The 17,738-nt window shown below is 43.2% G+C and overlaps 1 protein-coding gene across 1 annotated transcript in view; it reads right to left on the bottom strand.

Annotated features, from left to right (window-relative positions):
• Positions 1-833: 833 nt before the first annotated feature.
• CUNH10orf90 (chromosome unknown C10orf90 homolog) overlaps positions 834-17,738 on the bottom strand; it is a 145,849-nt gene continuing 128,944 nt past the window's right edge. Inside the window, exons 7-9 of the mRNA XM_025207564.1 lie at positions 5,361-5,424; positions 3,046-3,145; positions 834-1,095 (exon numbers count right to left, since the gene is read on the bottom strand). Coding sequence (XP_025063349.1) covers positions 1,057-1,095; positions 3,046-3,145; positions 5,361-5,424 — 203 coding nt within the window. The 3' untranslated portion in view covers positions 834-1,056. The remainder of the gene's footprint in view (positions 1,096-3,045; positions 3,146-5,360; positions 5,425-17,738) is intronic.

Genomic DNA, 17,738 nt, shown 5'->3' on the forward strand with positions numbered 1-17,738 from the left:
CGGCCCCCCACTCCACGTGCAGCCACTGCCAGCCCTTCCCCCCTCCACATAATCTGCCCAGATAACAGGGATTTTACTGTATTTCAAAATAAGATTTATGGCAAAATGAAGGCTTTTAATTGATACAAAGGTATAACTTGCACAATGGTTTGACATTATTGGTTTGTAATTAAACATAACACAGAAATATAATATTTAGAGTAATATTATATTTTATTCTATTTGGTATGTAAACTAGTTGTTTTTATTTCCAAAATGTACAAATACAAATTTAAATATTTTTGAATGAAACATTATAGAGGATTTTAATTATACAATCTCTATACCAACATATTCCTTTGTAGAAGTCTCTGCATGGGTCAGCACCACTTAATATGCCATCACATAAACACCTTATGCTCACAGAAGTCAAGCAAAATTATATGTTACAGTGAAAAACATGTAAAATAAATGTTATTATTGTAGGTTCTAAATGTTGCTCCCTAACAGGTGAACCTGCTATTCAGGTTCACTATATAAACAGGAAAAGACTATTTTAGAGGACCAAAATATAGGTCCCTTTTGGTATGTTAATCATTACTTTAAAGCTGCTGCTGCTAGGATTATGTAGCAATGCTATCTGAACTAGTTTCTAAACATAACAAATAATTTTCTTTACTTCCATCATGTTACTCACAGAGAATCAATGAGTAAAATACTTTGGAGAAATAAGTGTCCTAGATATTATAAACCCAGTTCTAGTGCTAAAAAACTATTTAAAAATATGAAAATAAATTCCATTATAATCCAATATTGCAAAACAAACTCTCTTTTTTTCCCCTGAGTAAGCTGACCATAGGATGATACCAAACCAGTTTTCCTCAATTTCTGATTTTTTTTCAATAATCTGGAAGTTTCTTTCAGAATTTTCTACTGAAGCACAAATTATCTTTCTTTATGTAGAGAGGTAAAAGGTAAGAAAAATATATCCAGGTAATTAAGATAAAATGTTATGGCTTATCTAATAGTCAAAGTCACTTGAGGTCCAGTTACTGTGAGCAGCAAAAGAATCCTTTGTTACTCTGTATTTCTTTGAAGAAGCTGTTCCAGTAGTTGCTAGAGGAGAAAAACAAAAATTAATCCTTAAATCATAATTCAGATACATAATCTGGACATTGCTGCATAAGCGGCAATGACCACAGTAGTTTAGATTGTATTAACTCCTTCCATTTTAACCTACTAGCTTCAGTCACTCATTTTTCAATCAAAAAATTTTCTAGGTTTGCTGAAAGTATATGTGCATGTATGTGCAAGGTGGGGGGGGGGAGGACTGAGAAATGCAAAGAGTGAATAAATTCTCATCATAAAAGTCTTGTGACCTCAGGTTTGAAAGACTCTAACGACAAAATGAATTGGTAGAAAATGGAAAGATCCAACTAGATGCTTTGTCCACTCTAACATCCTTTCTCAGGTTCTCACATTGCCCAGTGTCCAGAGGCGGTACTTTCCACAAACAGTGTAGTGTTTCTAATGTTGTCTTTAACCCACTGCTCCTAAAATAGCCCCCTGGAACAGATGCACGCAGTCTTTATTGCACCTGTTCACTGTTTTCATTTATTCCAGTCGACGCTTCAAACTACTGTGTCCTGCATGGAGACATGAATGTGTACTCTAAGGTATGCCTTGCTACACCTTTGTTCCTACAAATAAATGGTAAAGAGTCACTAGTTCAGGGGTGGGCAAAATGGCAGATCCAGCCAGCAGCCAGACTCCCTTTCCCAGCAGCCCTTGCCTGTATTGCTGAGGCTGGTTTCCATGGAGATCTCAACAACAGCAGGGCCTTGACAGTGTGGGGCCAGGGTTTCCATGGAGGTTGGCCCCAGCAGTGCCAGCAGGGTGTGTGGCTGGGTGGGAAGTTGCTCCAGGGCCAGGATCTTGCGGCAGTGACAGCATAGTCTAGAGCCGGGGTGGGCAAAATGTGCCAGGTCATTCTATCTGGCCCACAGGCCCCCCCAAAATTTAGAAGATTAATATTTATCTGCCCCTGGCTGCCTGTCATGCGGCCCTCGATGGCTTGCCAAAACTCAGTAAGCGGCCCATCACCCAAAATAATTGCCCGCCCCCGGCCTAAAGCCAAGGCAGAGCCATGATCCACTGCCTGCATGTCCCTGCCCAGGGGCAGCTGTCTGCTGGCTCCGTGCACATTGGGAGGGGTCCTGATATGCATGGGGTTGGGAGATAGCTGCTACTACAGCTGCCAGAGCTCTCCTGGTCCTGTGCAGATTGGGACACAGCTGCCAGCAAGCCCGGTGCCCAGCAGGGCTTCCCCACGCAGTAAGGGGAAGCCAGGAGCTGAGCAGTGCCAGGACTGGGGACAGAGAACTCCTTTGTTCCCCATGGCCCCTTGCTGGTGTGGCTGACTGGGAGCAAATTTGCTCCCTGTCCGGGTCTACATAAGCAGTACTGTGCAGTAACTAATGTCCAGTGAATCTATTACCTATATTTACAGGTATTGAGAACCCCACATTAGCATAATTTATTGTGCAGTGGCTGCTGAGCACAGTTACATGGTGACCCAGTACTGCACGATAGATGAGTCTACTCTGCAGTGAAGCATCTCATGTAGATGTGCCAAGGATGTCATAGCTCAGATGGCTGTCCACTCACTGTCACTTTTGTGGTTTCCATTCTGAGGCCTTTAACTCTTGCCATTGCAAAAGGAGCCTAGGTGGAGTGTCAATTCTGCTACAGGGACCAGGCAGCTAAAGGTTAGGTTCAGCAATACTGAACATCATGATAGCCAAGTCACTCTGTAGATCAGGGCTTTGCTTCAGTTCCTGCTCTGTACAATTGGGATAAACAACACTTTTCTACCTCACAGGAGTGTTGTAAGGATAAACAGATTAAAACTTGCGGGATATTCTGAGACTATAACAGTAACTATAGAACTATGTAAAAGAGATACGTAAGTGGATTTTCTTAGGGTGTATGCAGCCAGAGGCAGTCTCTTCATACAGTAGATAAAAGTTTTAAGCAAATTATACATATTCCTAGTGAAACCATTACCTTTTTGAAAATCTCAACCCGTAGTCTGTTACTCTGTATGATCACCCGTTTCTGTTTTTCTTCTTGTTTCTTTTTTACTTCAGGCAAGTTATTATAAATCCTGGAATAAATTCAGAAAACAAAAGTTTTAATATACCATTCTATAATGTCACTACTAACTTAATTTTCAACAGTTAAAATATCTTCCAGGCAATGTCTGGTATTGTTATACATTTATAAATATCTGAATTAGATTTCACACAGATATCTATTAGCAAAAATGTTGGTATCGCAGCAAAAGATTTTGACCTGTTAGAAAAGATTCTTTATTTTGAAATGATTAAAACACACAAAGAGTTAGTTTATCTCAGTTCCATCTGTGCAATTCTGGAGGAATTTCAGTGAGCACAGTGGAGTTAATCTGGGTTTACAGCAACGTAAGTGAGATCAGAATCTGGCCGATAAGCTTTTTGGGCAATTGAATCTGGAGGCTCAGAGTAGATATATCACAATATGAATTCCAACAACAACGGTACAGGTTTTTCAAAAATATAAGAAAAACAACATTATAACTCTATTGACTGGTAAGATTTTCTCACTGATGAGATCTTCAGGTCCCCTCATCAGGTCCCTTTTATGCAAAAAGAAATTCTGTCAAACCTTAATATAACTGCTGGTCTTGGTTACTATAACAAAAGAAACTTTATGGCTGATCCTTTTCCTATCAAAGTCAATAAACAATGACTCCTGACTGAAAAAGGAACAGGATTAGGCTCTCTGTAATAAAATAGCACCTTCTTACTGAATGGTCCTGCTCTTTGTGTGCATTCTGATCTGAATCACATGTACACTGATCTGATTACTTTAGTGGCTATAAGGTTTTACTTTTTCTATCCTATTTTGCAATACACAACCCAGACAGCAACCCATTCTGGCTTGTATGCTATCAACAGATTTTCTGTTCTTTAACAAGGACAATGGGACAGATTGTGCAATTGTACTTCTTTACAGGGGGAAATTGCATTGAAGACACATAGCACTGTTGTCAACTAAATAAGGTGCAAAACCTATGGAGGATCAGATACCCAAGTGTCTAATATTTTATCATTGTTGCTAGGATGTGCCAGAGGGTTGCTGCCTAGCACTTTCTGAACATTTGAAATACCTCAGAATGGATGCCTAGAAGGTAAGGGCATGTTTGAAAATCACATTTGGAAATTCTGGCCTATACTGCTCTGCAGAAACACATTTTTATGTCTGGAGAAAAGAGTCCATGCTCCCTTTAATGGTTATATAAGAAAATAACTTATAATGTTAACAAGGAAAAATGTAGAATAATAATAATAAGTATGACAGAAGATGGAGAAAGCAGACTGCCAGATAAGAGCCCCAAGGAATATTTGACAGTGCAAACCTTATTGCACTTTTGGACCTTGGACCTAATATGGGTGAGACTGCAAGAAGAAAAATTACTTATTACAGAGATGGAACTATTACTATATTTTGAGGGCTACAACATACACACTATTATACACAAATGTCTATTAGTAAACAGGCTTGAAAAAAAACATTTAGTACATTGCTAAAGATGGTAAGATAGGTGAGAAGCAACTAGACCATTATGGACTTTTTAAATGCAGAAAGAGCACCTCAACCTACCTCCAAGCATAGTTGTGCAGAAACGTGCCATAACTACAGGACTGCTTCTTGCTTGTGTTGCCACATAAAAAAGATGGGAAGAAGCAAAAACATGACCTACCCTGACAAGGAAGAAGAAATGGCTCGGAGGCTGCACTCCATGAAGGGGCATAATGAAATGTCTGTTTTCCTTTTCCCTGTGCAAATCAGAGTCCAAGGATGCTCTGGATCAAACCCTACTGCATCTATTAGATGCCTGAATTGTACTGCTAGGTACTTAAACCCAGGCCTATTCTGTTCAAGCCCTTGAAAAACTTTAATATTTATCCTTTTGTAACATGGCTTCAGGTTAGACTCCAGCTAAGTCACATATAGCAGCAACATTAATGTTTTTTTCAGAGCCACAAGCAAAGTGAAACAGCAGGGTGCACAAAGGCACCAAATAAATAGAGTATGATCCAGCCCACTTCAGTGCTTCTCTCAGATAATGCAGATCCATACTCTTCCCAAAGCACAGTTGAGACTGAGTCATAGGAAAGCTGTGTGCAGTTTTAAAAAACAGATGTGTGCAACATGCACAAGCAGGGCAAACAGTATGACATATCAAAGATCATAGATGATGAAGATAAATAGGAAATGCTGTGCCTTTGTTAGGTACCAAGGAATCCCAGTGAATGCTAAACCAAAACACTCTGTACCTTTTAGATCTCATATGCATCTCCTTCTCCGAAATGAATCTTTCCTTTGGTTTAAACAGGTTATCTAGCAAAAGGAAAATAGAATTAATTGAAGAAACTGTATTTAGAGGGCTTTATTGAAATGACAAGAGTAGCATTTTCCCTAATTTCACTTACACAGTGTTATGCTTACTAAACTATTATGGATGCAGGGCCTGATCAAAGTCTCTTTGAAGCCAGTGGAAACATCCCTGGAGCTACCAGGCCCTTAAGCTGCCCTTTAGAGTGGGAGGAATGGATAAGACCCATTGCCACCAACCTCATTACACAGCCCATTTATTTTAAATGCATATAACTTCTGTCACTGTCACATACAGCAATGTTATTCAGGCCAGGAACCAGCTGATGATTAGCGCTGCATGGGGGGGAAGCTATTTTCTCTTGGATTCTTTTCTGCCATTGTCAACTGTCTTGCATCTTGCGTAGTTAATTACAACTATGTACAGTGGGTCAGATCCTCAGCTGGGCATATATTGATTCCAGTGACAGTTCTGGCCCAGAGGATTTTATTTGATGGAGTTTTATACAAAAGTATAATTAATTTCCCAAGCTTTCAGACAGTGAAGAATCAGGTCCAGGCTCTGGTTGGTTAAGGATCAAAATGGCTATTGTGTTGCATTAGATGGCAGGTAATTTTAATATTTTTCCTGAAAAAGAATACTTTTGTAATTCAATATTATAGTACCATAGAGAATCATAGAGATGTAGGGCTGGAAGGGACCTTCAGAGGTCAATTAGTTCAACCGCCTGCCTGAGGCAGGATCATCTGTATCCAACCATCCTATACAAACCCATTGCTTAACTTATTAGAAAAAACTGTGCAGTCAGCCCTGACAAAACTGCAAGACACAACACCCTAACCTGCCACAGGAATAGCAGGGGGACCACAAGAGCCAATGTCCTGCTGCTGCAAGGTTGTTAAAATATACTTGAGAGATCCGAGGAAGAGGGCCGTGTTCTCACCCCTGCTACAGAGGAAGGCAGAGACCCCCCCACAGTCCATATCAATCTGACTATGGTGTAAAATTCCTTCCTGACCCCCCAAACGGCAATCAGTCCAACTCTGACTGATGGGGCACAACCCTTTAGCCAAGAACTTCTGGGTTTAGGTCCCAACAAGAGCACTGACACACCCCAGGCAAAATCCCCAGTTTTGGCTGCAGTGAACACCCAATGGTTTAGAGGAAGGCCTTTAAAATAAAACAAAACAACCTCCCCCCCACCAACTCCATATGTAGCAGGGGGGGGGAATCCCTCTTGGTCCCATGTGGCAGCTCGCAAAGGCCAGAAGTATGGGAAATACCTGGAGCATATATATCATTGTAATTATTTATTACTTTAGATCATTTAACCCAGACTTTCCCCCTCTATCTTCCCTGTTTTGCTGTTGATGCCAGCGTTATGTTCTGCCTTCCTTGTATGCATACATTATTACCCAGCACCCACAGTCCAATTTACCTTGAAATACTGATTGGTCCCTGGTACGTGTAAAACTACTGTCCCAGACTAGGTCAGGACACCATCAGCAATGTAAGCAGAGTAGGTCTGGTGGACTTTAGGAAGAAAGCTCTAGTGGCCCTATGTATTATTCACTGTAATTTGTAATCAAAGGTGTATTTGTCATAAATAAATCTATGTACATATGCCTTCATACCCTTGTACAGTAAAAACATTTGGAAGACTTTATATGTTTCATAGTAAAAATCATATATGCTCCTTCCTATCATCTCACTGCAAATAAGAGACGGAAAATTCAGGATTAATAAATAAATATGGATAGTAAGTTCAACAGCTACTCAGTACAGATGTCAATTCAGAGCAGATCTAACATCCACTGCCCGACATACAGACCTTCCCTCTTCAGGTTCTGTTTCCAGATGCCACATGTGTTTCACTGATATTTATAAGAGTTGCCCCTAGCAACCAAACAGAACAGAACCTCTTAAAGGAGTCGCACCCAGCAGCAAACTTGCACTTAGCTTACTATATTTCTTATGAAAAAGTGGGTTTTCCTTTAAATGCAGTGTCATTCACATATCTCCAAGATAAAACAGAGAGTACTAGAGGCAGCAGTTTCTACCCTGAACTAGCAGAGTTTTTATAATGAATAGGATGAGGAAAACTTAAAAGAGGCATAACAGGACAGCTCTGCGCTCTGGACAAGGGCATGTTTAGCTGGCAGCTGCTATTTTTGTGTCCCCACCTGGGTGCCCAGGGCTGCTGCCCCTTAGTTACGCTACTGCTAAAAAGTAATGGTTAAGACATATTTGACTTAACTGAATCATTTTCCTTTATTTTTTGTCTTTTTCCTGTTGATTAAAATGTATCCGTTAACATCTCAGAGACAGAGAGACACTTCGATACTTCTACTATTGAGCATATGGGCCCAGATTCTCTGGTCTGATCAAGATGAGCTTGGCACAGGATCCGGGATTTGAGGCTGCATAATTAATCAAAGCCAGTTTGCTCTCAGCACACCTCACAGCTCTCAGAGCTGGCTGCTCCAAACTTTGTTCATCTCTCTAAGGCCACAAGAAGCCATTCTGGCAAGTAGAGTTCACCAAAATCCAAGTCAGCTACTCTCCTTTTCTCTAAATCACACACCCCTAACTTGCAGCATGTCACATGGTAATCATGTGGAGTCTGGTTATGCCCGTTTTACAGACCCTCTGCACTGCTGGAGTGGTTTAAAGAACCCAAATGGAGGCCAAAAACTTAACAGCATGCAGCAAATTCGGGCCCTCTCCCTTATGGCTGCATGGAAGTGAGGTTGGGAATCACATATGCAGAGGATTCACATCATCACACAGCATGAAGGCCAGTTCTAGGAGTGTTCCCTTCACGTTCCTGTGCAGAGCAGGATCTGGCCAGGGAGAAGTGAGACTGAGGCTGGTGGAGAAAATGCCCCACGTTCCTCAGGTGTTCTAGGCTGGGCCCTTCAGCTCTAAACAAGCTGGGGTTGAAGCAAGCACTAGTTATTAGCTTACTATATGATTTACTGGGGGCAGTGATCCTCCGTGCATCATTGGGGTGCACAGAGCATTTGCCCTCATGACGGTATCAGATGGGGCTATCAGCCCTGTTCAGAAAGCTCAGCTATGGGGGCATTTGGCTGAAGAAGGTGCCTTCTACTGAGCTTTAACAGCTCCTGGAAGAGAAAGCAAAGGGGCAGAGGAAGCAAGCTGTAAAGAGAATAACTTGTTGCAAGGAGAAGCTAGGCTGCTGTGCTGGGGCCAGAGCAAAAAGTGTCTCTTCTCCTAGCTTCTGGAAGGGGACAGAAGATTTTGTGTTTGTTTGCTTACTGAATTTTGCTTTGGAGAACTGGCTGAGGAGCTCATGCGGGAGCAAAATCTTCTGCAGAAGCTAGCAGGATAAATAACCTGTTTACAGTCTCCCTACTCATCAAGATTAATGTTTGCTGAAATATCTATACTATCTGGAGACTGGTGGTTTTCTCACAGCTGGGAAAAAAGAATCACTTAAGGCTTTTTGCTTTTTGTAATAAAAAGCTGCTAGTAACACATTCAGCTAGAAATCTGGGGACATTTCACTCCATGTTTCCACCCCTGGAACACAGTGAAGAAATGTCAGCTGGCTCTAAACTAGTCACCCTGCTGCCAGGAGCTGCGCTTGGGCTCCCCGCCCTACTGTGCAATTCAGACAATTGCATTGTTGGCTTCAACACCTAGGAAACAAGTGAATTCTCGAGGTAGCTTTCACAGGGTGGAGTCAAGGGGAATGCCACATCTCAGAGGGAAAATCTCCAACAGCTGGAGGATGAGGTTAGGTTGGAGATTCCTGTTGACGATGCATCTAATCCAGCTTCTGCTCCAGTGTCACATCCAGTCCAAGCTAAGAATAAGCAGAGGGGATGGTGCTTGACATGGGAGGTTAGACCAAAGGCAGAGAACAACTGTTGCCAGCCTGCTTCTGTAAAAGAAGCAAGGCCAACAACAGTAGGGAGTAGGGTATGGAAGTTAAGGTTCTGTTTGCAACCTCAAGCAGTAGGAAGACGATAATTTCTTTAAGGTCCTAAGGGCGTGGGCTCTTTTTACAAAGAGGGAATGTGGTGGTAGGAGCAACAGGAGGAGGTATGCCGGATGAATTTACTGCTGTCCAGTGCCTCTGGTCATAATGCTGGGAACAAATGAGAGAGGACTGTGCTTTGGCCTGCAGACCTATGACAGTAGGCTAATTTTCATTTTTTTCCATAAGCCGCTGTGACAATGGGGCTTTCATTGGTAAAATCATAGAGAATTACTAAAGAGTCAGCAAACAGGGCTACTGCTGAAGCACATGATCTCTATGGGCATGTGTAGATGAAATGGGGGCCCTAAATTGAAGCAGTGGGTTTTTAAAAACACAACTTCAATTTAGGGCCACATAAACCCCAGTGTCATGCACATACCTGTGCACTTACTTCCCTTTCCAATGGCAGGGAGGGCAGGGTGAGCTGCCGGCGGGCAGAGTGGTCCCTGGGCTGTATGTGTGTGTGGTGGGGGTTGGTGCTTCCCTCTGCAGCAGCAGTGGCACCCTTTTAGGCAGGACCTGGCTGCAGGCACCCAGATTGGGTGGTCCCGGGGAGCACTGCAGTCATGGAGGGAAGCACCAAGCCCCTGCGCAGCTCAGGCAGGCAGGCCGGCTCCCGGGGGGGGCAAATTCACTGCTTTTTTTTTTTCTTGGGTGGAGCCTTCCTTCCCAGTCTGCTGCCAGGCTGCCTGCACGGGCTTCCTGCAGAGCCCCTGAGTTGCGTGGAGCCCAGTGCTTTGCTTCACAGCTGTAGGGCAGCAAACTAAAACTCCTCAAAGGAGTTTTAGTTTTCTGCAGCCTAAGTCATTTAAGGCACATTACGCTCCAGAATTTGCTACAGCAGCTAGAATTACTGCACGCTATGCCACTGACACATGCAAACACCAACACCATTAAAGTGGAGCAAAAGTATTTAAGCCGTTTTAAAGTATTGTGCACACATGCCCCTCATTTCATCTACACACGGCCTATTTCTTTAAAGTAATCCTGTCCACGTAACATAGGAGCTATCTGGATGGGCATCAGAACAGTGACAGCCAACAACCTTGTTGGAAAAGATAGGCAATCATAATAGAGATTTTTGAAGAAAGAAGTAAAAGAAGGTCATGAGGAAAATCCTTAAGGACCAGCCCTGGAAGAGAAAAAGCAATCTACCTTACTTATGAAAGTGTCGATTGTATAAGAGTACAGTGACATAAGACTTACAGTGCAACACCACAGGCAAACAATGACATACCCTTTCATGTAGCATCTCACAGCTAACTCTCAGGGCAGTCCTTGAGAAAATAAATAAAACAAGGCCATTCAAATAAGGTAAGTCTTGAAGGACTATACAACAGGAGGACCTTAAAGTAATTTCAAAAGGAAATGAGAAACAGGTGCACATTACAGAGTAAAAATAATATGTGAAAAGTAGTTAATCTTTGTTAACATCTAAGCAGCAAAATACATTTCCAAGTGAAAGTCTGCCACTCCAGCTCTTCAAGAGGGCCACCACAAAGAGAATTATATTAGCCCACCAAAGACCTGAACTAACATTCCCACTGAGCTAAGTTCAAAGTAAGGCATAAAACAGACAATGCTCCAGGATGATAATAACCAACCTTCTAAATTACATTTTAAGATTATGAAAATTCAGTATCAAATTCATAGCTTTGATTTTTGTAAGTGAAAAATATTCTAAGGGAGGAAATAGCAGTGAGTTCAAAGTTTGACAGGCATGCAAGGTTTCTGGTGAGATGTTCCACAGGAAAAAAAATGCAAATATGAAACACTTCATTCATGTTTTATTCAAATCCTGCAAGTCTGCTGAGCTTCTCGTATTTATAACAATGCCATGTACAGCAGTGATTTATTTGTGACATTCCCTGAGCAGGGTGAAGATACCACACCAAGGTCTTAAAGTTGCAAACCAAGGTAAACAGATCATCATCCTAATATATATTTAACAAATGCTAATGCTTATCCCAGAAATGGATGAAAAGAAAAATATATTCCCTGGCTGGGAGGCTGTTAAATATTTAAGTAAAGAACACACCACTTAGGCATGAGAAGAGGGCGAATGGGTCCCCTGCTTTCCCACCTACAAATAAATCTTTCAGGCACTGAAAAAAGTGACAAAATGAACCATAGGGTATGTTCTGCCTTTTAGTAGAAATATATGCCTTCAACTTACATAGAAGTAGCAATAGGCATCAACCATATCCTATGGATGGACTCAGCACTAGTCTCTGTTGTTTGTCACCAGCTCTCACCCCTGGCTCCAAGTAGTGGCAGTGGCCACATCCCCAGGCAACTTAGTCAGCTCTAGGGCCAAATGTGGTAGGTTACCCCTCGATGAACATCCTTGGGTTAAAGAGAGACATTCATTTCCTAATTTAGTGCACAAATCTACCCTGGCAGATAAAGCAGACCTAACAGAAATGTCAATTATTCTAGCAAGAAGATATGGTAGCAGACTTTTGTAGAATGCTTAGGTCGTCAGTACGTATGCATCACTACTGCCCATCTTTCATTTGTCTTGACACTATCTTGACATGATGATCAAAGTCATGATGATCAAGGCAAAGAAAACAAGGATGACTCAGTGCAAAGCTTCCTCATTATAATCCAGTTCTTACGCAGATATATGAAGTCTCATTCTGCCATATCCTTTTGAAGTTCTGTGGAAGTAAGCAAGAAGTGAAACAACAGATGCTTCACACATAGGGAGCTTTTACTGCAAATCTATATTTAGGTGACTGAGAGAAAATGGTTGCTCTTCACTGAATTATAGCATGGTGGAGTTTGGATGATTCAGCCACCCTTTTTAGGATTACTATATTCACCTTTGTAGATTAAGGAAAGGTGTGGAAAAGGTGCCTTAAAAATTGCCTGATTTATACCCAAGCTGGTTAGCCTACCACAAGTGACAGTGATCTCATTAGAGAGGTCAATATAATATAGGCAATGACATTTCTGACCAACAAGAGCAAAAAATTGATAATTGGCTAGATAAAAATCCCCAACACAGCACTAAGGGTGTGGACAAAAGTTTCATTTATCATGTGATCAGTCCCTTGAAAGTGCTCTACAGTTGTGCCCTTCCAGAAGAGCACAGCTACAGAGCACTTTAAAAGTGTCTAATTGTGGAACAGTTTGAACTATCATTACATGAGGGTTCAGATGAAGACACTACAAAAAGGAGCACCTTCATTATCATCTGTCTCTGTGTGCCAGGAGCACAGCTGGGCTAATATAGTTTAGCCCTGCCGTTGGTGCTGTCTTCAGAATGGGAGGGGCAGAGGGGAGGGGAGGGAGTTTGTCTGGGGCTTGCCCACCCTGTGCTGGAGGGTGAGGCTGGTGGATTGGAGCCCTCCTGAGGCGGGGGGCTCCAATCCACCCACCCCATCCTCCAGTGCAGTCTGGGTAAACCCCAGCCAAGCTCCCTCCCGTCCCTTTCCCCCCTTCTGTTCTGACAGCACCAGAGCTGTGAAGTGCCGTTAGTTACAGCAAGAAGCTACACATATGTCATCACCCTAAGTGTAAAGAAAGGCAGTGTTGAAGTAATGTTGTAATTGTGGTGGTCCAGGAAATATGAGAGAGGCAAAAGTTTTTTTGGGTGATGTCTTTCATTGGACCAACTGCATGGTTGGGATAGATTTAGACAAGCTTTCGGGTACCACAGTATGCTTCCTCAGTCTCTGCAAGAGAAGCAGGCACAGCAAAGCTAAATAGCAAATGGAAAAATGGCCTGTAGAAAACTCTGTATGCAAATAAAAATAGGATATAAGATACATAAAAACATGATATCAGGTAGCCAAAAGATAAAAAATTGTAGTAAAAACCTTTTAAGTGGAAAGCAGGATTGTTCAGGAGGGTGATTATCACTTGAGAAGTGCAGAGATTAGTGAATATTAGGTAGATTATAATGGACCATGAAGTCACTATGTATGGTAAGTCCCTGATTCTAATGTCCAAAAGGCTAATGAATTTATGTTCCCAGGCTCATCTTTTCAAGATTTTTTTTGTAAATTCCCCTTGAGCATGACAGCTGTGTGGTCAGGCAGGGAGTGATTAGCTGTGAAAAAAATGTTCTCCTGTCTGTTTTCTAGTGTCTCTGTCCTTTATTTTCTCAGAGATCATTTCTTCTGGTGTGTAATTTTGTCTGGTTTCATCCACATAGTTACCATGAGGACATTTGGTGCACTGGATGAGGTATACCACATCCTGGGATAGTCTTGTACATGATCTGTAGATTATGATGGTTTATTGTGGGGAGTGTTGATTGTTTTGGCAATAGAGTTGACAGGTCTTACATTTATTGCTGAGGCAAGGCTGAGTCCCTGTTGATCAGTGGGGAGTTTGCTTCTGATGCTGAGTTGGACAATGTTGGAGGCTGTCTAAAGGCCAGGAGTTGGACACAGATACCCACTATCTGCCCACTAGATACCCACAGTATCTAGTGGGCAGGAGCACCCACATCTTCATGCCCACATAATCTAGTGTTTTATTTACTGCCACATTTCTAGTTGTTTTCCTTGATATTGATATAGATAATCATATTATAACCAGGATTGATAGAAAGCATTTTTTGCCTGCAGGGCAAAATAAAAGGGCATACAGGCTGTGGAAGCAGAGGGTAGCTACCAAGGAGAAGTATACTTCCTTAAGTCGCACTTGCAGGGAATCAGTTAGGAAGGCCAAAGCAGCATTAGAACTCAGGCTGACGACAAAAATTAAAGACAACAAAAAGTCCTTCTTCAGGTATGTAGGAAGCAAAAAGAAAGCACAGGGCAGCATAGGACCCCTACAGGGTAGATTAGGGCATTTGATAACAGATAGGAGGGATAAAGCAGAGCTCCTCAATGGGTTTTTTGCCTCTCTATTCTTGAACACGGATCTAGACAAATCTCCCAAATACATTACTGACAGAAGTAGGAGGAACACCAGCCCACCAACTGTCAGTGTTGACCTAGTAAAGAGACACTTGGAGGGGCTGGATGTGTTTAAATCACCAGGACCAGATAAGCTCCATCCAAGGGTGCTGAAAGAATTAGCCAGTGTCATAGCAGAGCCACTGGCATGACTGTTTGAGCATTCGTGGTGCTCAGGTGAGCCAGAGGACTGGGAAAGGGCTGATGAGGTCCCTATTTTCAAGAAGGGGAGGAAGGAGGATCCAGATAATGATAGACCGGTTAGTCTCACCTCTATCCTTGGGAAACCCCTTGAAAAAAATATCAAGGATCACATTTGTAGGAGGCCAGCAGATAATATAATGCTGAAGGGCAACCAGCACGGGTTCATAGCAAGTAGATCCTGCCTGACTAACCTTGTTTCTTTCTATGACCAGGTCACTAAATGCTTAGATGCAGGAGTTAAGGTAGATATCATCTACTTGGACTTTAAGAAGGCCTTCAACATGGTCTCCCATCCTATTCGCATAAACAAATTGAATAGCTGTGCCATAGACGATTATCCAGTCATGTGGGTGGCAAATTGGCTTAAGGGTCATACCCAGCGAGTGGTGGTGGATGGGTTGGTATCAACCTGGAAAGATGTAGGCAGTGGCAAAGCTCAGTTCTTGGGCCAGTGCTGTTCAATATCTTCCTCAGTGACCTGGATGAGGGTGTGGAAAGCATTCACAGATGATACCAAACTATGGGGCAAAGTAAACATACTGATGGGAAGAAACTGAATCCAGGTGGACCTGGACAGGTTAGAGAAGTGGGCAGAGAACAAAAGGGTGCAGTTTAGCAAAGACAAGTGCAAGGTGCTGCACCTAGGGAGAGGGAATCACCAGATACCTATTGGCTTGGGGATGACCTTTTCAGCAGCACAGCAGCAGAAAGAGATTTCGGAGTTGTTGTCAACTCCAAGATGAATATAAGTCATCAATGTGATGAAGTAATTAACAGAGCTAACTGTACTTTGTTATGCATTAGTAGATACACCATGAACAGGTCCAGGGAGGTGGTGCTTCCCCTGTATGTGCCACTGGTCAGGCCTCAGCCGGAGTACTGTGTCCAATTCTCCACAGGAGATGGAGAGAGTCTAGAACCTACAAACTGCAAGATATGCAGCAATATACCCCAGGTAAGTACCAAGGGGCCCTTTGGGCATCAGAACAGGGGTGCACCAAAGGCACAGTTTGGAGGTCTCAAGTGCCTCTATACTAATGCTCGGAGCATTGGAAACAAGCAGAAAGAACTCACACTCTGCTTACAGACAATAACTTTGATTTAGTGGGGCTAACGGAAACCTGGTGGGACCCCACCCATGACTGGGTGGTATACATTGAGGGCTACAGGTTGCACAGAAGGGACAGAGTAAGGAGGAAAGGGAGCAGGGTTGCTCTCTATATAAAGGAGTATTATACATCTATCCTAATCAAAATGGGATCAGAGGAGGAGAAAGTTGAAGCATTGTGGGTTAGGATACCTGGAGGCCGAGGAGAAAGGGACTTAGTGGTGAGGGTCTGCTACAGACCACCAGACCAAGAGGAAAAGCTAGACTTGGAATTCTTGAGGCAGCTCTCAGAGGCTGTATGGGCTAGGGACATGGTTGTCATGGGGGACCTAAAGTACCCTGACATCTGCTGGGAAGAGCAGTCAGCCAAATCCAACTGTTCACACAACACAGGAAGTATACAGTCCCATTAGGGGGAATTCCTTAATGGACTTGGTGTTGGCTACAGGGGAGGACCTGGTAGGGGAGCTGCAGATTCATGGTCACCAGAAAGGGCATCAGAGGGGGACACCAGCCCACCAACTGTCGATGCTGACTTGATGCCGAATCACTTGGATGGACTGGATGTGTTCAAGTCAGCAGGCCCGGATGAGCTCCATCCGAGGGTACTGAAGGAATTGGCTGGTGTCATAGCAGAACCACTGGCACGGCTGTTTGAGCGCTTGCAGTGCTCAGATCAGGTCCTGGAGGACTGGAAGAAGGACAATGTGGTCCCTATTTTCAAGAAGGGGAGGAAGTAATTATAGGCCAGTCAGTCTCACCTCCATCCTTGGAAAGGTCATGAAGGATCATAGTTATGACAGTCCAGTGAGAAAAATAATGTAGCAGGGAAAACAGCATGGATTCATAGCAGGAAGATCATGCCTGACCAATCTGGTTTTGTTTTATGACAAGGTTGCAAAATTCTTAGATGTCGTTTTCTTGGATTTTAGCAAGGCCTTTGATACAGTAACTTATCCCATTCTCATAAATTAAGAGGCTGTGACATAGATGTTTACATGGTCCGGTGGGTGGCAAATTGGCTTAGCGGTCGTACCCAGAGAGTGGTCGTAGACGGGTCGGTATCGACCTGGAAGGAAGTGGGCAGTGGAGTTCTTCAGGGTTCAGTCCTTGGACCTGTACTCTTCAATATCTTCATCGGTGACTTGGATGTGGATGTGAAGTGGAATCTATCCAAGTTTGCAGACAATACTAAATTGTGGGGTGAAGTGCACACTCTGGAGTGTAGAGAATGACTGCAGGCAGATCTGAACAGGTTAGAAAAGTGGACAGTACACAATAGGATGCAGTACAACAAGGACAAGTGCAGAGTGCTGCACCTAGGGTGCAAAAATATCCAGCACAGCTGTTGGCTAGGAAGTGACCCCTCAGCAGCATAGACGTGGAAAGGGATCTGAGAGTCATAGTGGACTCCAAGATGAACATGAGCCATTAGTGTGATGAAATCATCAGAAAAAGTTGACCACACTTTATCATGCATCAGCAGATGCATGACAAATAGAACCAAGGAGGTGATACTTCCCCTCTATGTGGCACTGGTCAGACCGCAGTTGGAGTACTGTGTCCAGTTTTGGGCACAGTACTTCAAGAAGCATGTTGATAGACTCAAAAGGGTCCAGAGGAGGGCCTCTCGTATGGTTAGGGGCTTACAGGACAAGCCCTATGAGGAGAGGCTGAGGAACCTGGACCTCTTCAGTCTCTGCAAGAGAAGGCTGAGAGGCGATCTTGTGGCCACCTACAAATTCATTAGGGGACTGCAGCAAGGGATCAGAGATGCTCTGTTCACCAGGGCGCCTCTTGGGGTAACAAGGAACAATGGTAATAGACTGACAGAGAGCAAATTTAGGCTAGATATCAGGAAAAACTTCTTCACAGTAAGGGTGGCCAATATTTGGAATGGGCTTCCAAGGAAGGTGGTGCTCTCCCCTACCTTGCGGGTGTTTAAGAGAAGACTGGATAGGCATCTGGCTGGGGTTGTCTGACCCCAGAACTCTTTCCTGCCTAGGCAGGTGGTTGGACTTGTGGCAGAAGGCCAACTCTGTTTCTCCTCAAAAACTCTGCTCTGTGACAATTTGGTTAGGA

The sequence above is a fragment of the Alligator sinensis genome, unplaced genomic scaffold, assembly GCF_000455745.1.
Source record: "Alligator sinensis unplaced genomic scaffold, ASM45574v1 scaffold193_1, whole genome shotgun sequence".
Lineage (NCBI taxonomy): Eukaryota > Metazoa > Chordata > Crocodylia > Alligatoridae > Alligator > Alligator sinensis.